A 26,610-nucleotide genomic window follows, 5' to 3' on the forward strand; every position below is an offset into this window, starting at 1 on the left:
GTACATAAGAGAATAGAGAGCGATGAAGGATTTGTACTGTACGTTCAACATCGTGTTTTGCTAATGAAATGTTTCGCTTTGTGCAATGTTACCTTGAGTCTCTGTAGGCTGGAAAGGAAAATTGAATTTAGTTGAATTTTTTGAGTCATTCAGAAAAGCAATTAAACTCCCAGTCTATGCTGAAGTCCATCGGTTTTCATTTGCGGAATGTAGAAAGTGGGCAAGAATTGAATTAAAAATGAAATACAGGTTATGTGCAGGACTAGCTGGCATAGTGACGCACACAGCTCAAGAATTATACACCGACCAGTCGTACATTTATAACTTGGTGAAACGCTGATCACCAACTATACATCAGAAAACTGGTGACAGGATCATGGGCACCCAAAGCTCAACCGTGCCCGCGGGGGCCAAAGGCAAACTTGCCCGGTCCAATCTAACAGAAAAGCCAATGCAGCACAAATCACAGACAAAAGTCATAGTCAGCCATGGAAAAAAGGCACCAGAGCACCCAGTGCACCCCAGCCTGACAATCATGGGCCCAGGAGGGTAAAAGCCAAAGTTTGCTGACCTGGCTTCCAAACTTCCTACATCTCAATCCATTAGGGATCCATGGGATATGCTACAAACCAGCCCAACCCATAGATACCCCACCCCACAACCCACAGTACTCAAAGGAACTGCTGCCAACGACCCGGTGCCAGACACCACTGCAAACCCCCAGAGACCCTGTAGAGCCAGTCCAAAGGAGAACCCAAAACCTAGGCTATCAATATTATTTGTTTTAAGGTTATGGATGATTGGTGTATCATATTTAGGGCCCATTAAATAATCAGTAGTTTACAGTATAATTGCTTACCCGAAACCAAAAAAACATGTACTGTATTGTTTTTTCAATACCCTATATACTGTATGCCCTGTTTGAGATTGCATACACGATTAGTTAGACCGCTTACTGCATCAGAATATACAAGCCTATACTGTACTCTTCAAAATCATGGTTAAAAATAACCTAGCCTAGATTGGGCCTAGTCAACACAGTTTGTTTTAAGTTTATGGATCTGTGTGGATCTTCATGGATAGGTTGAACATAACTTAATAGATCTCTATTTATGGTTATTACAAAGATGTGCAGCTACATATGTATATAAAAATCAACTGTTCAATTAAAATTCACATGAGATGAGGTGTAGATAATTTTCACTAAGGGTACTCTTATGATTGCATGAGGAGGGAACTGCTCTTGTACCTGGGAGATCTGGTCTACAGGGTTCTTTAGCACCCGGCAGAAGGGAAGAGGTGTCTAAGGTATGAGGATCTTCTTATGATTTTCCTGCTTCATGTACAGTACAAGTCATGAAAGGTGGGCAAGTGAGCACCAATGATTTTAATTCAACCATACTTTCTGGGAGTTCCTTTTAGGAATGGCATTAATATTGGTGTTGAAAATGGTAGTGCTAAGGACCTTAGAGGTCCCCACAGATGACACAGGGTTGGGGGAAGATACAGTACATAAGGCTTGTCTACTGCCTGCAAGGAAACAGTAAACTGAAATCAGCTGACTACCTGAACGTATTGAATGGCAATGGATTTTTCATTTCCTCATGGTAAGGGCATATTCCCGGACTCATATTGTAAAAGAGTGGTTCTGGGAGCATGAGGAATCATTTTCACACATGGATTGGCCACCTCATTGTGCACTGCTGTCAAAGCTAAAGGTGGTCGAATGAATCTTAGTGTGTAACCTTTTTTTTTTTTTTTTTTTTGCTGGCTGATTGGATCCAGGAATATTGCAGATTAGCAGTGCAATATATTCTGTCACAATGACAGAAATGCCACAGTAGTGTACTATGTACTACTGTATAATTCATACGGTGTGTTTTTATATATAAACTGTATTTCATGCTTTCAATTGAAAGACTTTCACTTCTTTTCTTGTTCCATACCATGACTTTATGATTTACTAACTGCCAGGTTTTCTAATTTAACCTAATCTAATTTTATGCACTGGGTGTGTGCATATACAGCATTTTCAGGGTGTGTGTCATGTAATTAATTATAATGTAATTCTACTGAAGTTACTTAAAAGATGCATAACTTTAAAGAGCCTATAGTTTCCCTTTACCTTTTTGAGTGTGTCTGCATTGCTGTGTCTGTGGTTTAACAGAGCTGCTGCTACTCTGTGTGCGTGTGTGTGTGTGTGTGTGTTCCTTTCCTGCTGCTATGGAGGTGTTGCTGACAATGCAGCTTCACAAGCACTCTCTCCTTTAATAGCATGAAAACATCTCTCTCTCTCTCTCTCTCTCTCTCTCTCTCTCTCTCTCCCTCTAATCTGATTATCCCTGTGTACCTGCCTTCATGGGTAAAGCAGACTGCTATCAGACCCACCCAATGAAATCACCACTTAATTCAAAAGCAGAATTAAGACTGCAGGGGCCTTATGATTTAATAGGTTTATAGAAAGCCGTCTGCTGCTTATATTCTAATGCGAATTAAGCCATGACCTTCTTTTGTCCTCCAGGAACTTTGAAACATTGCCAAGGAGCAGGGGAGTGATTTATTGGCATGTCTACTGAAAGGTGCTTCATTCATCAGGGACTCCTAAGGGACAAAATGTGAAAATGTTACGCTCCAAGCTTTCCATTAAAGAGTTCCATTAAATGTTTGATGAAATATTCTACCTGTTGTACCATTCTGATTACATTTAATCAGTATACAGTACATGTTATTAAATTATATGTTCTAAATATTACCATGAGGTCCTTGCAAAATGTGTATTGATCTTTTCTTTGTACAGTTGAACCTTGGATTGCGAGCATGTTTTTTTAATTCCGCAAGCATACAATATATATATATATATATATATAGTAAATATAGATACAAAAATATAAACCTTTACCTTTGTAAAGACTCCTGACAGGAAAACAGCCACTTCTTTAACAAGTTACTTTTGTTAGTGACACTTGCTTTTGCTTTACGTGCACACATACACACATGGTCACAATTTTATAATAAACAGTACACACGCGCACAGATGTTTACAATATGCGTGACACACGTCCACTGAGACTGAGCATGGGAGATGATTACTCATAATCCTGAACCATTGGCCAGTTATGATCGCGTATACATACAACTCGTATATCAAGACCTCGCTCGTTTATCGAGATAAAATTTATTTAAAATTTTTTAAAATTTTTGCTCGTCTTTGCAAAATGCTTGCAGACCAAGTTACTCGCAATCCAAGGTTCCACTGTATCTATGGTTTTCTTTTAAATCTCGTCTATCAGTAATTCTCCATTGCAGCATTGACACAAATAATGCATCATTTCCTGTGCTTCCTTTTTTACCCTGAGCCACCAAATGCTCTGAAACAGGTCAATCTGAACTCACACCCTATGACTTTTTTCCATTGTTTCACAGTCCAAATTGAAGGTATTTTTTTTATTAGTCTTAGTAACGTGGTTTTCTTATGGTCACACACTTGTTCATTCCCGAATTCTCATTACATTGTATATGTGTGGAAATGCAAATAATAATAATAATAATAATAATAATAATAATAATATAAAACATAGTTTTATAGTTCTGGTTTTACAATTATCTCACCAAGATAATTATCACAAATGTTCTCTTTAATGTGTGAATCCATATAACCCCTATGAAATATTTGGAACATTCCACAGGTTACATGGTCAACAGGAAATTACATCATGAGAAGAAACAAAGTAAGTGTTTTTTTTTCATGTTTTTGATAATATCACTTTGAAAATACATCTCAATTCAAATTACAGATTCAAAGTTAATTATTTATTTCTAATCAGAAAGTGAGAGATTGTTGAGAGTGCCTGCGATTGGTTAATACATTGTTGACTTTTCTTAGGTTTAAGGAGCTTCTCCTATAGAGATCATTTGGCGACCACATGCGCTGAGGTGAGCAGCTATCTTTCACAAATGGTCTGATGTTTGTTCCACTGGAAGGGTCTCCTTCGCTCTTTGGAACCACATCTGCTTTCCATTAAATCCATTCAGTCTCTCTGCATCAAAATGTCCACAAAATGAATCATTCAGCACAAACCTGTTCAGAACTCGGCATGTATGTCTGTATTTTTAGAAACAGAAAGGGAACCAGCCAAGAGCTGAGCAGCTACATGATTTCAGCGTGCTCATATGGGGTGTGTAGTTTTTCATTTTCCTGAAGCCAGTAAAACTGATTCAAAAGGTGCAGAGATCTAATAACACTATCTCTCTCTCTTTCTCTCTCTCTCTCTCTCTCTCTCTCTCTCTGTTTTGTTTAAGCTTTGCCAAAAACCCATTAAAATCAAGAGGAATATTTGGAACTTCATGTTTTTAGAAAGCTTTGGTCCAATCTCTCAGTCACACATTGAAACATTGTAGGAATATTATTTATTATTACTGTAGTTATACTGTAATGCTGTTAAATGCTTAATTCTGATTGATCAGAAGGTGTTGATTGACTCTTAAAAAGAGCATTGCATGGGTTGCAGTCCTGCATCCAGTACTGCAATAGAGCAAAGTTGATGTGTGAGCATTCAATTTAATTTTTTTTCTTTATAGTAAGTTACTCAATAATTTGTATTTACGTAACTTGGACACATGACCAAATGTGCAAAAGGAAAAAAAAGGTGTAATATGGTTATATACAGTATAAGGTTTTTCTATGTGTTTTTTATCATTTATGGAAGGAGTCTCCAATGTTAGAACTTTGTAACAATCAAAAGGAAGATGTTCTTAAAGTTTCCAAATAAGGGAAAGTCTTCAAAAAAGAGCTACATGTTCAGGGCAGTAACAGTAACTCAGGTTCGCGTTCGACTGGATCATACAACCCCACTACTGATTATTTTTCCCCTTTGTGTTTCTTTTTAGACATTATTTTACTCTGGTAAGGGCTCAGAGAATAGAAATATATGAAGGTGTACGTTCTGGTTTGACATAATAAAGGAACCTCTGTGGAACTTTTCACTAAATGTTTTGCAAATATGATCACATTTAGTTTTGTGCAAACCTCGGCACCCAACTATCTACAGTATATCACAAACTCTAGAAAGACAGATTCCTCAGCTCATTTATGAGCAAATGGAACTCAATTAGTTGATCGTATTGTGACCGCATGTGAGCAAAATCTCTCAGCTTATCTCGTTGCCCTGCTTTGCCGTTTCCATTCCACTAAATTGACCACTTAAGCAAAGTGGATTTGGTGTGATGTATGTTATCATTTAATAGCACAGCCTTAATTAATATCAAGATCTATGTTTATCTGCATTGTTTTAATTAATCGGATCTCTAGTTATGCATGAGATATGATCTAATTGAGTAAGTGGAAATTGGATTGGGAAATGCCCTTTATAGATATTGAGTAGAAAGAGTCGAAGAGAAGAGGGGATGAAGGACATGTGAAAGTTGTCAGCAGGTAGTATTAATATTTTTGGATTTACTAATAGGCATTAGTTATAGTAGCAAACAGCCTGAAGTCTTTGCTGTTTCAGACACATCAGGGATTATTGGTAACTATTCTGTGGACTAATGAGACTTGAAAGTTGACAAAAAGTTGAACGTTTTGGAAGGTGTCGATCAGGCTACATCTAGCATAAAACTAACAGTCAAACATGGTGGTGGTAGTGTGTTGGTGTAATGTCCAGCCATCAGTTCATGTCCTCAAGGTCAAGCGCACTTGGATTATGCAGAAAGTCAAGATTGCCAGATCGCAAACGCATAATTGCAGTTGTTGCCGCCAAGGGTGGAACAACCAGTTATTAGGTTAATGGGGCAATTATTTATTTTTTTTACATAGGGCCAGGCAGGTTTGGTAAGCTTGTTTTTTTTCCTTAAAAATAAAATTTTAAATGATCATTTAAAAACTGTATTTTCTCTGTGTATCTTTGTGTAATATTTTTATTTAGTTTGATGATCTGGGGTGGGGGGGGGGACGACATACTTTTTCACGGGACTGTACTTCTCTATTACTGTGCAAAGCGTTCCTTTACAAAATATTTCTGTGAAAGACATGACCTTTGCATAGTCTGTTGTGGTGACTTGTAAAATCTTTAATGGCCTCCAGATGAAAGCCACACATCCAGGCATTTAGTCTCGGATAGAGAAAGAGTAAGATGAGAAAAACAGGGACACTTACTGTAGTTTGTGTCTGTTATCTTGTTTAAAGTCGATGGTATTATTAAAATGTTAAGGTGAGGATGCTTTAATCTACAACGTGCTACATTCACATGATTCTTATTATGGTTTTTACACAAAAACGCATCTGTGTATTGTGAATATATTTTTAAACATAAGTATCTTTTTTTCTGGTAATTATTTGTTAGTATAGGAACAAGGTATTTTAATAATATAAATAATTTTTACAATTTACCAGTAGATCAGAACACTAAATCATTTAATATATTGACAGTAAATATACAGAGAAATATATTTTCTTTGTGTAAGGGTATGTGATGAGTAAAAACACCTACATTGCATGAAAGTAAAATCCCAGGACTGGCACCTTAGACTTCCAGGGTCATGGTTTTAAATCGATCCTCCAGTCTGAGTGTGTGGCGTTTGCATGTTCTTCCTTTGCTTGATAAGTTTCCTCTGGTCGCTCCGGTTTCCCCTACAGTGCAAGGACATGTGGTGTAGGCTGATCGGTGTTTCCAAATTCCTCGTATTGTTTGTGTGATTCTGCTCCACGATGCACTGGCACCACATCCAAAGTGTCCCCTGCCTTTTGTCCTAAGTTCCCCTGGATAGACTCCAGACCCCCTGAGACCCTACACACAATGAGCGGTATATATGTAGATAATGGATAAAATAATTGATGTATTTGTTTTCGGTTACACCTTATGAAATTGTGCATCCCTGCTCTAATTTTAGAACAAAATCACCAGATGTTATCTTAATCTTTATTTTTCAAACAAAAAGATGATAATATATGCAGCTGTTTTTTTATGGAAATCTTACAAGATTGAGTGCCAATAGAGTGCCAATCCATCACAGACACACTCACATGCTTTTTCACATTCACACACTATGGGCAATTTGGGAATGCCAGTTAGTCTTTGGACTGTGGGAGGAAACCGGAGTACCCGAAGAAAACCCAAGCACCAGACACAGGAAGAATACGCAATCTCCATGCACACAAACCCGAGGTGGGAATCGAACCCAGACCCTGGTGGTACTAACCACTTCACCAAAAAAAAAGTTTATTTTATTTATTTCCAGCATGGTTACCTACGTATAATCTTTATTTAATCCATATTTACCAAGGGCGTCAAGATAATTCTGAGGCTGACTTCAGAATGTTATGATCCAATAGCATAAGAACAGTGGTGTCTCACAAGTGTAAGGGCATTTTAGGTATTACAGACAAGGGTTTGTTCAAAAAGACATAGAATGACGCATCACTTAGTTAGTACGTAAGAACATTTATTTATATAGAACCTTGAAAACATTCAGCTTTAAGCCAATGTGCATTACAGCATTAAAGCAGCAAGTTACAAAACATTTCAAATGAATGTAACCAGAATGCATTTTCATGTGATATCATGATTTTAATCAAGATTTGAGAACTATAAGGAAGACCAACAGAAGACCTAAAGTGTGTACAGGTGTTATGTTCTTGATGATACGTAAAGTAAGAAACGGTCTGTTTCACACGATACACACTTGGTACGCAATTCAAGAATGAACAAAAAGACTATTTTTTTGGTCTAAGTAGTATATTCCATGCAGCGAGGATTCGCCCGGCATTCAATCACACGTTTACATTTCATTACCTTGATCAGAATATTAATTCATACAAACAAAAACTTTTACTTGCATGAAGTATTGGTTTTATAATCTTGTCTGATTATTCACTGCACGTTAGGTTGTAACTGGGTACGTAGTGTCACTATGAAATTGGATCACAGCTTACATGACCATTGATATGGTCTTATTTGTTTAACAAAACACTCTTACTACTTAGTAGAGATGATGGGGGGGGATTGGGATATACAAAATCATGATTGGGATTTTTACAAAATCATGATACTTAAAGCATTACAAGACAAATCTAATTGTCAACTTGGGTATCGTGATAATACCATATCGTATCAGGTGATTCCCATCTCTTCTAGCTTGTCTAGGAATGGCAAAGGTCAAGCCTCATAAATGTGCTATAGACTAATATCTGCTACAGTTTATCAAGGGTGCGAACACAGTAACATATATCAAGTCATTTTTTTCTGATGAGTACTTGACCTGTCATATTGCATATTGTATATCTTGTGGATATCTATATATCTATATATAGTGGATCGTATGTACACTATTGAAGTCTAGTGGTTGGACCGTTACAATGTTCAGTGGCTGGTGACACAATATGGTTATCTTAAGTATCTACAGTACATGACCTGTCTGTTTGGGTACCTTCTTAAATATAACAGGACTCACACACAGTTTATTCCAGAACATCTGTGAACATCAGTCAAAATCGTCCTTGTGCGTGCTTTTGTGCAAATTTTTACATCAAGGCTTCAAGGAAAATCTAAACTCCATTACGGATAGGGTGAAAAAAGCCCCTCTGCTTCTAATTTAGGATCGGCTAACCCACTACTGGCCATTGAGAACATTTTTTCTTTTTTGATTATTGAAGCTGTTCCTGGAGTAATTGGAAAGGCATGAGAAGTGTCATGAAGCTCTCATGCTGCTGCCTCACACCTCTGACTGAAGAGCACTTCTACAACTTTGGGATCAGCCAGAGTGGAAAGATCACCCAGGTCCTTCTCGTTCCGGGCAATCTGCCTCAGGATCCGCCGCATGATCTTTCCTAGGGAGGAAAAAAAACCTAAGAATTTATACCACAGCACTCGCGAATCTGATCGGCCGGGAGGTGTTGATTATTTTTCTCATAAATGACCTACTATAGCACTGAAAAATGACTGTGGCATAAAAGGAATAAAACACTTCAGGACTGAATATGAGATCAACTGATAAGTAGTAAACGGAATACAAGGGTTAAGAAATTAGAAAATAAAGATGATGATCAAACCTGAGCGGGTTTTAGGGAGGCCAGGGGCATTCTGTATGAAATCTGGAGTGGCTATTGGGCCGATCTTTTCTCTCACTGTCAAAAAAAAAATATATATAAATATAATATAAAATATATATATATTTGTTTCATTTTGTGGCAATAAAATCTATAAAATCTGTAAAATTATATAAGATCTATAAATCACACTCCAGTCCTCTGGGTAACAACTGACCTTTTTTCTTAAGCTCCTCCTTGAGTGTGTGGTTGAACTCCTGGCTGTCCTTAAGTGTGACAAAGCAGTAAAGACATTCGCCCTTCACTGTATGAGGACAGCTGACCACAGCTGCTTCAGCCACAGCCGGGTGTTCTGATAACGCCGCCTCCACCTCAGCTGTGCTCAGCAAGTGACCTGGAAGAAGGTAGATTTCCATATTTCTATGTCTCTGTAATCCAAAAACTTTTACTCGATTTAACTCGATTTAATTTATGGTACAGATTTAACTTTAGGGAAATACAGAAGGACTGGCAAGATTTTATTAAATTCTATCCACCCAGTTTTATGTGATGCTGAGACAAAATCGACTGGACAGACATACAGACATACAGACAGAAATTTTCTGAGATTGATTTCGAGTTCTCCAATGTATGAGACATAAAGATGTCATTAAAAGAGCCAGTTCTGACCAATGTACTGTACAGGCAAAATCTTTCATATTATTTATATAGTAATGCAACAGAAAAACAGTTGTTTAATAGATAAAAAAAACTCCCTAAAGCCTTAGACCTATTAGAAAATGTTAAACATAATCACAGCAGATATAATTAATCTATAATAAACTAACCCTCACCTGAGACATTGAGCATGTCATCTATTCTGCCAGTTATCCAATAATACCCATCTTTGTCCCTCCTGCATCCTGAAATGAAAAGACACGGCACACACCTTGTCAGCACAACACTGACACCTCTGTAATGCAGCACGGTGCTAATGGAATACAACACCAGAAGGTCATACAGCGATTTGCTTTACTCTAGGAGAATTAGCAGTATTTATATAATAAATATTTATATTTATTTATTTATAAGACTGTATTTATAAAAAAAATAACAATAATAAATAAATAAATAAATACCATTGTAATTATTATTATTATGATTATTATTATTTATTATTATTATTATTATTGTTATTATTATTTTTATTATTATTATTATTATTATTATTATTATATAAAGAAGCTTCCACAAGCAAGCAACAGAATGAAAGCTCCTCATTTAAGTCTTTTCTATTACAGGAAAGTCTTTATGATGGACAGTTTTGCAGTTTCCTAGTAAAATAATGTGAGAGAATGTTTATATACAGTAAGTTCACATACAAACGTGTAAAAGTTTTTAATACAAGCTAAAAGTTAATAAAAGCTTTTTGTTTGACAACAGTAAAACTCATCTTATTATAGTAGGTCTTAGTATTAGGAAAATACAGCCTACAACATATAACTTTCACCGAGCCATTATTTATTTAACAAAAATGAAGCCAAATAAAATAAAAATGTTGTTTAAAAGTTATACATAGTTGGTTGTCCGAGGTTTGTATTTCCCTAATATTAAGACCCACTACAATCAGATGATTTTTCTTATGTTTCTCTCACACACACACACACACACACACACACACACACACACACACACACACACACACAGATGTACTAACGTAAATAAAGAGGGTGTACTAACTTTCGAACATGACTGTAAGTGAACCCAGGAATTTCTTTCATGGATGTTCCATAAAATTTGGATAAGGGCATTTATAAATGTCTTTCATTCATAAAATATTATAAATAAATCAGTAGTTGATGTGGTATAATGGGTATGAAAGGTGCATTTATTGAAAAAGAATCAATTTCTGGATGGTAACTGTAGCTCCACTGCACATCAAGCTGACATCTCATTTTCCCGTCACTTACCGTCTCCTGTCACATAAAACCCTGGGAACTTTTTGAAGTACGTGTTTTGGAATCGTTCTTGATTTTGATAGATGCCCCGCATGATGCCTGGCCAGGGTTTACAGAAAACCTGGAATCATACAGTCAAACCTGCAGTTAAACAGAGGCCTCAAACAGTCTTCATTACTTCAGTCTTACTGATAATCACTTAATAAAGTCATTGCTTAACAGTTTTAATATAATATCACAAAATTGGCTGTTTATTCCTGCTTTGGTAGTGCATATGTCTCCCAAAGATGGTACACTAACTCTATAGCCACTCGGCTAACTGGCTAGCCAGCTCACATTAAATTGTACATTTCTGTTAAAGGTGATAAAATGGGCACCTCTACCATCAATTTCACACATTTTCTTCTGATAGTCTTACATATTTTACAGTACGGTGAAAGTTTCTACAAAGTGTCATCTGCCACATGCTTTGGTGGTGTCACTGGCCCTAATGTAGTGACTGTTGCTGAATGAGTGATGCTGAATGCTGAGTGGTTGGAACAGACGAGAGGGGAAATGAGGTTGCTGCTGAAGTTGTTAAATATAAAATTTCAATATAAAATTATACATTTTATATGAAGAAATGGTGATTTATGACTTTGACACTTTAGTACTGTATATGTTCAAGGTTCGTCAGCAGGACTAAAGCTTTATTCCATTTGCAATGTGAGTCGATACTATGAATTAAAATCTAAAAAGAGGCATAACATGCATGCTTTACAATTTTAATGAGATATTTGCTAGGACCAGCAAGCAATTAAAAATAAATAAATAAATGATTAAATAAATAAATGAATAAAGCTGCCCTCTGAGCTACAAGCCTCTCACCAAGTAGCCCTCGGCTTCTCCCTCCAGCTCCTCTCCGTGCTCGTTCAGGATTGTGGGCTGCACACCGAAAAATGGTAACGTCTGCATAATGCACACACAAACAAAAAATAAATCATATTGTAGTGGGCATTTACGTTATTTACATCCCGCACACTACATCACTGTCAGCTAGGTTTGCCTGTGTAACAACATTCTGTCTTCATCATAAGCAATTGTTACAAGTTCTCATAAATAAATGATGTTACACTGCCAAAATCATAATACACTGTAACACACTGTAACACACTGTAACACATAACAGATTGCACAGTCATTTTCTTTGGCTTATGTTCAAGTGTTTTTTTTTTCCCCTGAAACTGCAAGTTGTAAAAATCATGGGTCATAAAGTCAATATAATGAAATATGAATTAAAAATAATGGGATAATAAGTTAAAGTAACCCCTCTTTTTAAGTTAAAATAATGACTTGATAAGCTTTTATAATATTAAATAACAAGTTATGAAAAGTAAGGACTTTATTTAAAATAGTTGAAATAATGAGATACTAAGCAAAACAAAATGACATCGAAATAATGAGACACTTTTTTCTCTTGGGCTTTGTCTTTATTATACTAGGGTGGTTTCATTTAATCCACAAGGCCTTTCACAGGGTTTATGCTAAATGCCCTCCCCCTTGCAACCGAAGTCATGGGTTTGGTACTGCATGCAGTTTCTGGGTTGTACCCCAGTTATGGGTCTTGCCCAAGGACCCAAAAGTGGCAAGCCATTGGTGGTAGGGCCCGAACCCCCAACCCTCAGATCAGCATCCCAGAGCCTCAACCAACTGAACCATCACTGCTCCAGAATAATTAGACCATTAAGTCAAAATAATAAGTGAAAATAACAAAATAAGGAAAAATTATGTCATAAGTACTGTATAATATGAATATATAAAACTAAACTGAACACTGATATAACTCTTGAAAGAAATCCACTCCTCCTGATTCAGGGCTTCTATACAGTCTAAATGTCATTTATAAATTTTAAACACGCAATATAAGGTTTTACATCCAACCAATATATATATAATTATTAACATGAGGCTAGTTATTCATTTATTCATTCTTTCATTTTTTTTTTCCAAAGGACTCTCTATGTCTTAGCGTCTGAGATAAATCAGGTATTGGAAGGCTTGGCATTTATTATTATGGTAATATAAATAGTAATATAAAATATTACTATTATAGTATTACTTTTTTATTATAGTAATATTACAGTAATATAAAAGCTGCACTTTTTAACTAATGCCAAGAGAGACTCGTAAAGAACTGTTTCTCGGTGATGTTAATGTAAGTAATAGCAGGAACTAATTGTTTCACAACATTGAAAGTAACTAAAAATGCACAAAAGGTATGTTGTGTTATTTATTTTTAAATATTTTAAAATATTCTATTTTGCCCAAACTATTCTCTAGACTGCCTTCACATGCATTTTAACTTAAGTAACATTCAATTCTTAATCCATAGGGTTTAGTATGATGTTGGCCCACTCTTTGTAGCTATAACAGCTTCATCAGTTTTGGGTATTAACAGCTTCAACATCAGTGTCTGATCTTACAAACGCGCTTCTGGAAGAATAGTCAAAAATCCCTATAAACACACTCCTAAACCTTGTGGAAAGCCTTCCCAGAAGAGATGAAGCTGTTATAGCTGCAAAAGGGGCGGGGCCAACATCATATTAAACCCTATGCATTAGGAATTGGATGTTACTCAAGTTCATATGCATGTAAAGTCAGGCAGGCGAATGATTAGATTAGATTAGATTAGATTAGATTAGATTAGATATTGAAAAATCCAGACTAAATTTGATGATACTAATAATCAGAATGCATTTTACCCATAAAAAAGAAACCAACTACGCAATCAGTTATCATTATCTTGTTTTAAAATTAACCGAGAAATATATGGAAATAAAGCGACTTACTGCAGATCCTGGCTTTAGTGGTGTTGCTGCAGGCAGTGGAGTCAGAACATGACCTCCCTAAACACCAAATACAACTTTTCAAATTTGTAAAATTTATTATACAAAATAAATCTTCACTCAGTGACTATGTATACATCCTTTAGATGTGCATACTTATGTTCTTTTGGCAAATGTACATTACTTTACCGTCTCAGTCTGCCAGAACGTGTCAACTACGGGGCATCTACCCTGACCCACGACTTCATGATACCAGAGCCAGGCCTCTGGGTTTATGGGCTCTCCTACGGTCCCCAGGACACGCAAACTGGACAGATCATATCTGAAACAAACAGAGTAAGAAGCCATGAATTAATTCCAGAGATCAGAGCTTGTGATATTATTGATGATTCTTTAAACGGTCAGAGATCATTGAAATTAAAGACAACATGTAACTGTTTCAAAGAGCCTTTTTTTTCGGTATTTACTTTTTAAAAAAAGAGAGGGAGAGACAAGTAAAAGTAACAACTTAGTCAAAACATAAAATAACAAATTATAGAAATACTATGTCACGGATATAAATAAAAAAAATATGCATAATTAAAATAGGGATTGTTATTCATTCATTCATTCAGCACTTTGCAATTGTATGAGAATACTCAGCAATTGGAAGGCTTGGCGTTTATTATACTAGTAATATAAATAGTGATATAAAATATTTTCTTATTATAGTAATATTATAGTAACATAAACCTGCATTATTGTTGTTTTTACTAATGATGAGACTGAATTAAGAGAAACCTAAAATGGGGGGGAATGAAGGCTAAACTAATTATGTAAGTCATCTAAGAAAATACGGTTTATGTACATAAAAAATAACATACCTTAATTTGTTATGTAAGGAATAAAACACTTTGCATATGCTGTTATAGGAAAATGATTAACAACGTAGTAATGCGATGAGACAGTAACAGCATCGCCTAAATCGATATCTTCATTTAACTGGCAAGTGATTCTAATTTTAAATCATAATGTTTTAACCACTTGTAGTGACATTGAATGGTACAGAATGTATTTAATGCAATTATGTTAAAGCAGCTAAACAGGAGTTCCCTTATCAGCCTCATTGTTCTCTTTCTTTAGGTTCAAAAAACAAAACAAAACCAAAAAACAGCTTATCATGTTACAAAGCAACCATAAAGCTCAACACTCTTTCTCGATATTATATTTCCGTTATATTTGCACTTTTGTTGTTGCTCATGTTGTTCTTGTTAGCCTGTGCGCAAGTTAATACCTTAATAAAACAAGACAAATGACAGTCGTTATTGCTAGAACATTCTCTGCTTGTGATCCCTTCTGTCTCCAGTAGATGGCATCAGTTCCACTCTCCTGGCAGCACAGAGCTGGGAAATGAACCCAGTGAACCCCGTCATGCCACGAAAACCAGTGAGTTCCAGTTAAATCCTACACCATCAGAGACTGCAGTACAGTTTACTGCTTCAACCGCAGCCGCCTAACAGGCCCTGAGCCCTGAGGAGAAGCTTCTGAAGAGCGCATCGGAATAGCTAGCTGTCAGTTCCGTTAGAACATGCTGGTCTAATCGTAAATCTCAATTACTCGGGTTATGGTGATAAAAGTCATGAAAAAAAGCATCATTCGAGCATGAGGTGTCGTCTGCTGTGTCAGTTTTTTTTTTTCTTCTGAGAACCGGATAAAGTTACAAACTTCCTGGTTACTGAGACGAATCAAATCTCCAAATACCTTCTGATTACTTTCCCCTTATTTTAAACTGCATTCCGCTTGAAGGCCTTGCAAACACATGTCTAAGTAGCACAATGGTTCCAGGGTTAATAGCTCAGTCCTGATCTGTTTGTGGGTTTTCGCATGTTCTCTGTGTGCGTCTGAAGGTCAAACATTTCAACGATTTCAAGAGCTAAAAGAAAATTAATTGATGGAAATTCCTCTTTCATGATGCTAAATGCTCCTTGAATTGAATCCTTGAGTCCTGAATTGGAATAAGACCCTTTTAAAATGGAATAAGTTTTTTATTTATTTATTTTTTTAAACTTTTTTTTAATGGTCTTTAGAATTTTATTTTATTATTATTTTTTTGCCTTTTGCGTTTACAGTATTTAAAGTGAAATGTTCATCTATGCAGATCAGCTCATACTTGACCACCAACTTCCTGATTTGGTCATGATTTGCAAACATTTTCTCAGTGGCAGTTTGTTGCTATTTTTTTTTTTTGGGTATTTATTTTTTTTTAGCATGCAACAGTTTTAAAAATAGAAAGCTTTGTGGTTTCTTTGCAACATGACGAGAAAAACCCCCCAGAGATGACTGTGATGAGTAGAATCAGTATTGCTGCTATAGGATAAGTGATAATGATCCACAACATAAATTGTAAAAGTTAACTATATATTTAAACTCTACTACTACTACAACTATTAATAATAATAAAAGTAATAACAATAATAATAATAATAATAATAATAGTTTAGTGGTAAAGTGCTCGCCCTATCATCCGGAGAACGCGGGTTCGATTCCCAGGTGATGCTGTAACCTCACGCAGCCGGAGGAGAGAGAGCTGATTGGCCGAGCTCTCTCAGAGGGGAGGGATGAGAGGTACTTTGTGCTCACACAATAATCACGGCTCTACAGCAAATCAGGGGCGTCTGTGAGCTCACGCAAGCGGAAGGAGCGGATAGTGCTGTCCTCCGAGTGTGTTACTCCGCCCCCAGCGGTTCGTGAGCGAGCATTTCAAAAAGATGCGGTCGGCTGGCGAAGTCATAGTCTTCGGCCCTCCTGACTGAGTGGTAGTAGTAGCCTAAATGTGGGAGCCCCCTAGTGACGGGGAGGAATAAATTAGAGAGAAAATCTGGAAAAAATAAAAAGTAATAATTATAATTATTACTAACCCGCTTCATCCTGTATACCGGTTCAAGGGACTAGAAACTATCTGAGGAGACTTGGGGCAGGAGGAGGGGTACACCCTGGACAGGGAGCCAATACACACACACTATGGACAATTTGGTAACACCAGTTAGTCTAATCTGTGTGTGGTTTAAACTGAGGGAGTCATCGCAGAAAATCCACCAAGCACGGGGAGAACTCCATGTACACAGTCCCGAGGCGGGAATTGAACTCTCGACCCTAAAGGTGCAGGTGACAGTGCTAACCAGTGAGCCACCATGCCGCCTATTATTATTATTATTATTATTATTATTATTATTATTATTATTATTATACTTACTGGGAAGCCCAGTAAGATACAAAAAGGTTCAAGTTTAATTAACAAAATTCTTTGCTATGGTAAAAGATAAATAAACTACTTCAGGATGTACAATACATCCCATCTAAATATCCAAATACTTATCCTGATTATTATTATTATGGTTTACAGTAGCTTCATTTCGTGTCATCATACCACCCTGTCTTTGATCATCCTTCTATAACAGCTGGATGTGATTTCTTATAATCTTATCTTTAAAATAAGATAAATAATCATGAGAGATGTGTGTAGAATACATAAAGTGTGCACTACATTACACTCACTTTTGCAGTGGCTCACTCCCGAACTTCATAAGCAGCCTGATGGCAGTGGGTGCTGTGTAAAACTTAGACACTCTGTGCTTCTCTATGATCTCCCAAATCCGGCCCACATGAGGGTAGACTGGAATGCCTTCAAACTGCCACAAGTCCACACACACACACACACACACACACACACACACACACACACATACATATGTCTGATTATACACACCAACCAAGTTGTGATGGAATTTACTTTGGATTAAAAAACATAGGTATAATAAAGCATGGCTAACCAGGACACTGGTCGCCCCATTGGCTAGCGGACCATATGCGATGTAGGAGTGGCCTGTAATCCAGCCAATGTCTGCCGTGCACCAATACACATCATCATGGTGGTAATCGAAAACGTATTTAAATGTAAGAGATGTGTAGATCAGGTAGCCAGCAGTTGTGTGCAGTATGCCCTATAAAACACCAGCAAACCAATAACAATGTTATTCAACACATAGTTCTGGTATTTGTGCCATACTACAGTACCATAATAATGAATTGTTCACCATGGTGTCTCTGTAGTCAATGCAATACTAGCTTGTCATCCTCAGTGCATTTTTTAAGTGCTGTAGATAAATAAATAAATAAATAAATAGATGAAAGTCCTTGCCTTGGGTTTGCCCGTGGACCCGCTGGTATAAAGGATGAAAAGCGGGTCTTCAGCATCCAGCCACTCGGGCTCACACTCCTCAGATGCGACGTTCACAACGTCATCCCACCACACGTCACATTCTGCATTCCAGGGAGTCTGTGAGATACAAACACAATAAACATGCATAAATTCACTGTAAGGAAGTAAACAAATATGAGTACAGTATGTTATTGGAAATGACAGTATATAGTGGTTAAAATGGATATTAATACACAGATTTTTAATAAAAATATTGCAGGCAGGTACAAACCAAAATTATTATAATTATTACGAAAAAAAATAAATTCCCAGGCACATCACTAGTTGACACCATTTATAAACTCAAGGGATGTGGCTGATGTTGAGAATCTCTTAGAGCTGCTGTGAACAGACCACAATGACACTCTGGGTTTTTTTGGGGGTGTTTTCCAGACAGGCTGCAAAGTGCTTAAAAACACAATTTAAAAATGTGTTGTTTTTTCACAACCTCAGCAGCAACCTAATTTCTCCTCTTGTCTGTTAAAACCACTGATCACCTGTTTCTCACTGTTTCATGCCTTTCATGGAGTTTGCATGTTCTCTCCATACTTGGTGGGTTTCCTCCAGGTACTCTGATTTCCATTTACAGTCCAAAGACATGCAGATTAGGCTAATTGGCGTTTCCAAATTGCCTGTAGTGTGTGAATGAGTGTGTGAGTGAGTGTATATGAGGGGTGTACTCCACCTCCTCGGATAGGCTCCAAGCCCCTGCGACTCTGAATACAGGATAAAGCGGTATAGACGATGAGTGAGCGAGGGTGATTCATAGGTCACTATGTGGCTTAACAAACAAAAAAACATTCTTTTGAAACTGATCAGGTACAGGGACTGGACTGGAAATAAAAGACAAAGGTCATTCTGGAAGCATGACGTACTATTCCTCAAGTTTACTGAACATTAAAAATACAAGAACGTCTGGCTCTTTTAAAGTAAAATATGAAGAAATGGTAAGGGGGTGTCAAGACTTTTGCATAGTACTGTACAGATAAGTAGACAGGTCCATCGCATTTAAACTCTAATGCAAATACAATATGAGCCGGTGTAAGACATCATATATCCAATATTTTAAACAGTGAGGTGGAAACACTGATTTTGTATTAAATCTTGTCTCATCTGAAACAAACAAACAAACAAGCAAAAAAGTGAGTTAGACCAACCTGTAGCTTATTGCAGGTATTGGTTGTCTTGAAGGCGTGATGCTTCACTACGAGACATTTCTTGACTGTAAATGCACTTCTGAAATATACAGAGAGAGAGAGAGAGAGAGAGAGAGAGAGGGAGAGATGAGGTGAAGGAGAATGTCTGTAACTATGACTCAACAACTCCACCACATTTATAAATCAAGTTAGTTCGATGCAAGGGATTAATCACAACTGGGGCAACAACTGAGGTCAGAAAATTGTAGTTTGTATAATGTGTAAGTCGAATATGTCTCATCGTGCCATCACATCCACTTATCTTTGTGTTGGATGAGTCAGAGTGTCAACAGCACCTTCTGATCGGGAAGGGTTTCTATTACATTATTTACCATCCTTCATTTTTTTTTTTCACATTTCATCTCTTTGCCCTCTTCAGTTGCACGTACGGTCCGTTTCACCTGTCGCCATGACAACCCGTGCATGCCGTTTCCACGCCGTGCTGTTGCCCGGCAACTTGTCGCCGTTGGCCATGGCTTTGAGTGGCTGAGTGGGACTGATAAGCTTCAATAAAGGCAGCTGGTGCAGGGTGTAAGGCCAACGGGCCCAGGCTGGGGCTTGTTAGGGCAGGTTTGGGTAAAAAGAAAGCTAACGTGACTGAAAGAGATCAAGACGTAGTAGAAGGAGGACACTTACTTTTCCCGGCAATGCTCCAAGGCATGGTCTGAAATCTGCTTCAGGTTGATTAGCTTGTCTCCCCTGTAAACGCCGTCTGCAAGTTGGACAGCCACACACACAAAAGCATGAAAAGAAGATAGTTAAAAAGGGCCGGGCATCTTACAGTATTTACTGTGTCTTATCCATTGTTTTCCAACTGATATCTGACGATAATTGCCTCATAAATACAGAATGATAAACTCAAGTTGACTTTGCTGGCACAGTGTCACACGTCAGAGTGTGTGTTACCTGCCGTCACCAGGATGTTACACTGAGCGTCCACGATCCTCTCAGCCAGAGACTCAGAGGAAAACCCTGCAAACTGAAGAAAGGACAGAGTGACGCAGAGAAGAGAACAGCGCGGTGCAATATAAACGCACACCATTATCAGAACTAAGGGTGGTCGGTCAGACCTGTCGAGTTTCTGTTAATAAGACTTGATTCTTTTTGATACTTATCACTTTAGTCTCAGAGTTAAAATTCTGAGTAAAAGTCAAAATTCTGAAATTAAATTTGAATCTGAAAAAATCAAAATTATTAGTTTAAAGTAAATTTTGAGAAAAAGTCAGAATTCTGATATAAAAATTTGATTTTTTTCATTAAAGTCTGAATTCTGAAGGGAAAACGTCAGAATTGTGAAATATTTTTTTTTAGATTAAGTCAGAATTCTGAGAAAAAGTTATAACTTAATTTTTATGGTGCGCCTCTCTGTAAGTATAAGTAAAATTAAATGAATTTCTGTTTCATAAAAATCTCCCTTAACCAGCATCCACTGATGCAGAATTATTGCACTAGAGCTCTAAAGCTAATGTCTACAAGGGAGGACAGGGACACTTTTTTTTTTTTTTGGTTTTAGAGTTAGAATTCTGAGAAAAAAAGTGAAAATTCTGAGATTAAATTAGAATCTGAAAAATCTAATTTATTAGTTTTAAGTCCGAATTTTGAAAAAAGAAATCAGAATTCTGAGGGGGAAAATTCAGAATTCTGATAATAGATGTGAATTTTTCGTATTTAGGTCTGAATTAAAAAAAAAAAAAGGTCTGGATTCTGAGAGGGAAAAAGTCTGAATTCTGATATTAAAATTAGATTTTAAATTAAAGTCGAAAATCAAAATTCTAAGAAAATAATTCAAAAAAACACAAAAAATAGAATTGTGATATATATATATATATTTTTTAGATTAAGTCAGTAAAAAAAAGTCAGAACTTAATTTTTTATGGTGCCCATTTCCTTAAGTAATAAAAATAAATAAATGTCTGTGTCCTAAAAACCAGCAAACCAGCCTTAACCAGCATCCATGGAATCTAATAAAATCTGAATTATTAGTTTAATCAGAATTTTGAGAAAAAGTCAGTTTCGTAAAAATTTCTCTTAACAGGCCTCAGAGTGGCGCAGTGCTAAAGTGCTCGCCCTATCATCCGGGGAGCGCTGGTTCTCACAATCGGAGGTCTAGAGAGAGCTGATTGGCCGAGCTCTCTCAGGGGGGAGAGATGAGAGGATCTTTGTGCTCCCACATTAATCACGGCTCTACAGCCAATCAGGGGCGTCTGTGAGCTCGCGCAAGCGGAAGGAGCAGCTAGCGCTGTCCTCCGAGTGTGTTACTCCGCCCCTAACAGTGCGTGAGCAAGCAGTTCGAAAAGATGCGGTCGGCTGGCGTCACGCGGTTTGGGGGAAACACGTGATAGTCTTCGGCTGAATGGTAGTAGTAGCCTTAATGTGGGAGCCCCCTAGTGACGGGGAGGAATTGGCCACGACAATTTATGTGATTTTATTTGCATTTTTGTTTAGTAATTTTTACATATAGGACATATGATACGTAGGATTTATTTATCTATTATTATTTATTTTTATTTATTATTATGTGCCTTCATTAGTTTTGTTCATTATTTGTTAAAATGCACTTGTGCATGTTCTTCTGTAGGAATTCTACATCGCCCCATACAATAATCAGATGCAAAAATAGGCACTTGTTTTTCTGTAAAGATGAATGTAATTGCATATACTGTAATTCCACAGAAGCTTTAGTTAGTTTGAGTGCAAAACTAAAGACACAAACAGGACATGTCTAACCTAATCAGCTACAGCTGGCATAAGGGAAAGATGTTTTCAGTTATAGGAAATGGGACAATGGCCTGGTAGGAATGAGGCCTCACATGCAAGTAACCCCGAAATAGACCTTTATATGCCACTAAAATAGCCTTCAAGGTTACCCGGCAGTATTTTTAACTTCAGCTGCAACCTGGCACCAGAACCCAAATGGCAAAAATAATCCTGGGTGAAGGAGACAGGGAGTTCTGGCATACACTCAATGCACAAGATAACAACAAATTAAACTCTATTAATATGGGTTGCACAACATCATAAAAAAAATGGAAGACTCAAGCTCATAATCTTCTGGTTGATCCTGACAGTGTTGTCTGACGAGTTTCACTCGAGACATGCACTCAGCACTAACGCCAAAAAAAGAGAAAGTGTGCTCCTGCAATAATGTTTGCTTTGCAGAATCTGCTGCACATGAGAGCAATTCTGGTGCACACGTACCACAATGGAATGCACTGCCCCTATTCGAGCACAGGCCAGCATGATGAACACAAGCTCGGGGATCATAGGCAAGTAAATGGCCACTCGGTCTCCTTTCTTCACACCTGAAAGACAGAGAAATACCCAAACTTCATATTGTTGTATAGACACACACCTAGACAGAGATTATGGTAATACAATATAGTCTATATCTGTGATTTATAGAGTTTTGAATCAGGATGTTGTGATGCAGCCTGGCACAAAGAGGAGTTACTCTGCCCAAGTTATGACGAAACTGTTTCTTTCCCACTGAACTTGTGCCATGACAATTAGCCAGCAATAACATTTATTATTCATAAAAAAAATTAAAAAAAACATCTCCTTACTACATGCACACTGACCCGAGGTCGGGACTCGAACCCTCAGCCCTGGAAATGTGTTTCAAAAATGCTGCTGGATAATTTTACAGAATTGTTTTGTAAATGATTGTGAACTGAAAGCAGTGTCATTTATATTGGTTGGAAAATGCAATGCATAGTTGGATATGTTTTGGATGGACAAGCATAATTACACCAGATACAACACAGATACTTGTACAGAGAAATATAAATGCACTACTCTTACCCAGCTGCTTGAGAGCGTTGGCACATTTGCACACCTGTTTTAGAAGCTGGCTGTATGTGATGGTTAGATGATGGTCAGGTGTGTTCCCCTCCCTACACAGAGCATCAGCAGGAGGCAATAAGGAAAGTAAGGTAAGTCGCAGAGGTACAATCATATGCCCTTATAGATTGCATCAAGGTTGTTGCAAAAAAAAAAAAAAACACTTTTGACTAAACATAAGACAAGGAACTAAATTTCATTACAATTCACATTCGTAACTCTTGAATGATAAATTTCTTTATGTAAACATAGTTTATCTCATATAAAAGAAGATAACGCGTTCTCTGGCCGGCTTCTCCGCATTATATTTGGACGTCTGTCTGCAATATGTTTACATGGTAATGCTGCAAAGTTTATTGCACAAGCTGAAAGGACAGCCAAATGACTGAATTACAATATGGCCAGCAGCCTGTTCAAAGCTTCGCTGTTTGCTTTGCCTCTATAATCAGCCTGCACATTGGACGGAGTCATTTTATCACTGTAAAACAACTAACCATACCATATTTACAGTCATGTCTTCCTAGGCCAGAAAATGGCCATTGAAATATATGATATGTGCTGCCATGTTGCATCATCACGCATTGCTGCTAAGGCGTAAACCTTCCCAGATCTTGCTTCCATGTATCCAGCTGTATTGTTTGCATGGACTATGGCTTCGTCCTGGCAGCTTTAAATAGAAGCGGGAATCGTTGGATGGAAGCTGTGTGCACGCTTTCAACAACACCTCTTGGTTAATGTCTAACTAGATTATTGCCAATCGCTGGCACTAAACTGCATCACCCCATCAGGTGAACCAGACAGAGACAGCTGGCAGCAGGTGTCCCAACATTCTCTGGGACGACCCAATAAAACATCACCTGTCCTCCTATACTGATATGTGCTTAGTCATAATGATTTTATAATGCATGACATCATCACTGAGTAAACAGCTGATTCATACCTATTGATCAATTACATACAGTGTTCCTATTGAACATATTACAATATCATTATGATTTTTATTATTATATTGATAGGGAAGTACAGTATATCTTTTAAGTAACATAAAAAGACTATGCTATGAGAATGCATAATATAATACATTTGGTTATGCAAAAGGGGATACAAATTCATGTTTAATAATCACTTGTCTGCTATTTAAATACCTGTCTATAATTTAAATGCATAATTGTTTCAAGATTATGAGAAACCCTGCTATGAATAACAAATGAAGAAATATGTAACATATGGCACTTTATAGACAGTGCACTTTCAGTAGTATATGACACACACTTCTCAAGATACGTTGTCTGACCTAGAGTCAGTTGTTTGGTCTGTTGCTCTGTCTTCTGAGATAGTGACTGCTCTCTGTATAAACTACAGTAGTATCACATGGTGGAAGATCTAATCGTAAGAAGGCTATGAGTTGAGATTCCAAAGCTTCCACAGAGTCTGATTAGTCGTCAGATTAATGTTCGGATTGTATCCTGTTTGATGTTTTTTTTATTTATTTTTTTATTGTAGGTCGTTTTAGAAAAATGCATCAGTCAAATTGATAGCGTTATTAGAAATCTAAAGTTACTGTAGACATTGCAGTATTTTCAATACAGTAACCACACAGTTACACATATAATCTTATTTTGTATATATCAGGTATATAATGTAATCATATAATTAGGTGTATATGGTGTATTTTCTTGAAAAGCTGATACAGAGATAAGTAACGGTCCTCATTTGTGAAATAAATCCCAAGAACTGTTTACCCGAAATACCTTGATCCTCAATAGCAGGTATTTTAATCTTGTTTTGGCAGTTCCATTGAATGCAAAGATCATTAATAAGTTACCCCCCCCCCCAAAAAAAAAAAAAAAAAAAAACCACTGGCGACACGGTTTACAGTGAAGTGCTATCTTCACACAATGGTGGTGAAACTCCGATGTAATCAGTGTGGATGATGTAGAAACCTGTAAGCAAGCTCACCAGTAGTATGCAACTTTCTCGCCCAGTTTCAGGTCCAGCACGTTACGATCTAGCACATTGTAGCAGATATTGGTCTTCGCTCCTTTCATGAAGTCGATGGAAACCTGGCCCTTTGTAATATCAAAGTTATATTGCAGCATTTGGTCTGTGGGGGGGTTCTTCCAGTAAAACTCTTGAGCAACTTCCCTCCAGAACTCTGTGGATTAGCAGATTGTTCAAAAGCTGACACACCAGAGCACATCTGCTTATACAATGGCATACATGTTTTTCCCTAGGTTTCACTTCTGCTAATTTTCAGCTCACTTACCTTCAGGTTCCTCAATGGACCTTTTGTACAACTCAAGATATGAGTTAAAATCAGGCACGTGAGCAACCGTTTGCAGATCCTCGGGTGGAAAGTATACTTTCTCATCCTTGTCTTCCAGCCCAGGAACAACCATGTTTGTCAGATGGACCTAAAACAGGAAGCAGTTGATAACCGAAGATGTCTTGTTCCTTTAACTCCCAAAAGCATTGACAGCTGGGTACTGCCCTGCACTTGAACTATAAAGCAGTTTATTGTGGATGTCACTGTAAGTCCTGCCTCCATCTCATGATGTCATATTATTTCCTTGGTCTGCTCAGGACCTCACACACCAGTCAGCATGGTCTGTTTGGCACTCCTACTTTTTCATTGGCTGAGTGGCCTGCCTGCTGCTGATCCCATTATAGGAGGAGGGAGGGTAGGAGGGAGGAGAGAAGGTTTGAGGCAGGACCAGCACTACTAAACATAGGCTATGGTTTGTGTCTCAGAGAGACAGAGAGCGTGATAGAGAGAGAGAGAGAGAGAGAGAGAGAGAACGTGCCTCCTCACTTCTTCCAGTAAAGGAGCGCTTTGTTTTTGGAACATGGCATACATTCTTTACAGCTTATGCGAAAGATTACCACAACAATATAATAATGTTTCCTCCGAAATTAAAACTTTCCATTAGACTTTGACACTTCACCATGTTTAAATAAAGCACACACTGCCTTATAGCTACAGTACTTAGGCACCATATTATCTTTAGTACAAATTGTGTTATACTGTTTATGTTTATCATGTCTTTATCATTCGCTATTTACAAACATACCTTAAAAATTAATCCATAAATAACATTGCGGAAGAACATTTGCATACCTGTTAAGAAAGCAACCTGTTATGGGGCTCAAGTGGTTAAAGTTCTGGGTTATTGATCTAAAGGGCTGGGGTTCAAGACCCAGTTCCACCATGTTCCGTACTGCTGAGCCCTCGAGAAAGGACACCAGGGTTGCTGATTCCTGGCCGACCATGCACTCTAACCTCAGCCTCCTAATTGGGAAATGTGAAAAAAATCTAACTAAAAAACTAATGTAGGCTCCTGGTTTTTGCAAGAAAATCGAAAGAATACATGATAAACTTATCAAAAGAACATACTGTTTATTCTCCAGCATGCTCAGTAAAACCTAACAGCTGTTTTACTTATAAAACTGCATCTGAATCTGTATCTGACATGACTGATTCTTTTCAAGTAAAGAGTTTTCACACCAAATATTAATTGTGGTCATTTTATCACTC

The 26,610-nt window shown here is 37.4% G+C and overlaps 1 protein-coding gene across 1 annotated transcript; it reads right to left on the minus strand.

The window, feature by feature from the left end:
- Positions 1 to 7,426: 7,426 nt before the first annotated feature.
- On the minus strand, positions 7,427 to 25,590 carry acss2l (acyl-CoA synthetase short chain family member 2 like). Its single transcript, XM_053487018.1, has 18 exons — positions 25,342 to 25,590; positions 25,035 to 25,230; positions 23,037 to 23,128; positions 22,434 to 22,537; positions 20,142 to 20,214; positions 19,872 to 19,947; positions 19,197 to 19,275; positions 17,980 to 18,117; positions 17,612 to 17,782; positions 17,337 to 17,470; positions 13,992 to 14,124; positions 13,806 to 13,862; positions 11,845 to 11,925; positions 10,990 to 11,098; positions 9,874 to 9,942; positions 9,258 to 9,434; positions 9,044 to 9,118; positions 7,427 to 8,821 (listed from the first exon to the last, which is right to left on the minus strand). Exons 1-18 carry the CDS (start codon positions 25,472 to 25,474, stop codon positions 8,694 to 8,696), a joined length of 2,025 nt encoding a protein of 674 aa, XP_053342993.1. The 5' UTR covers positions 25,475 to 25,590; the 3' UTR covers positions 7,427 to 8,693.
- Between the last annotated feature and the right edge of the window lie 1,020 nt (positions 25,591 to 26,610).

The sequence above is a fragment of the Clarias gariepinus genome, chromosome 25 (genome assembly GCF_024256425.1).
Source record: "Clarias gariepinus isolate MV-2021 ecotype Netherlands chromosome 25, CGAR_prim_01v2, whole genome shotgun sequence".
Lineage (NCBI taxonomy): Eukaryota > Metazoa > Chordata > Actinopteri > Siluriformes > Clariidae > Clarias > Clarias gariepinus.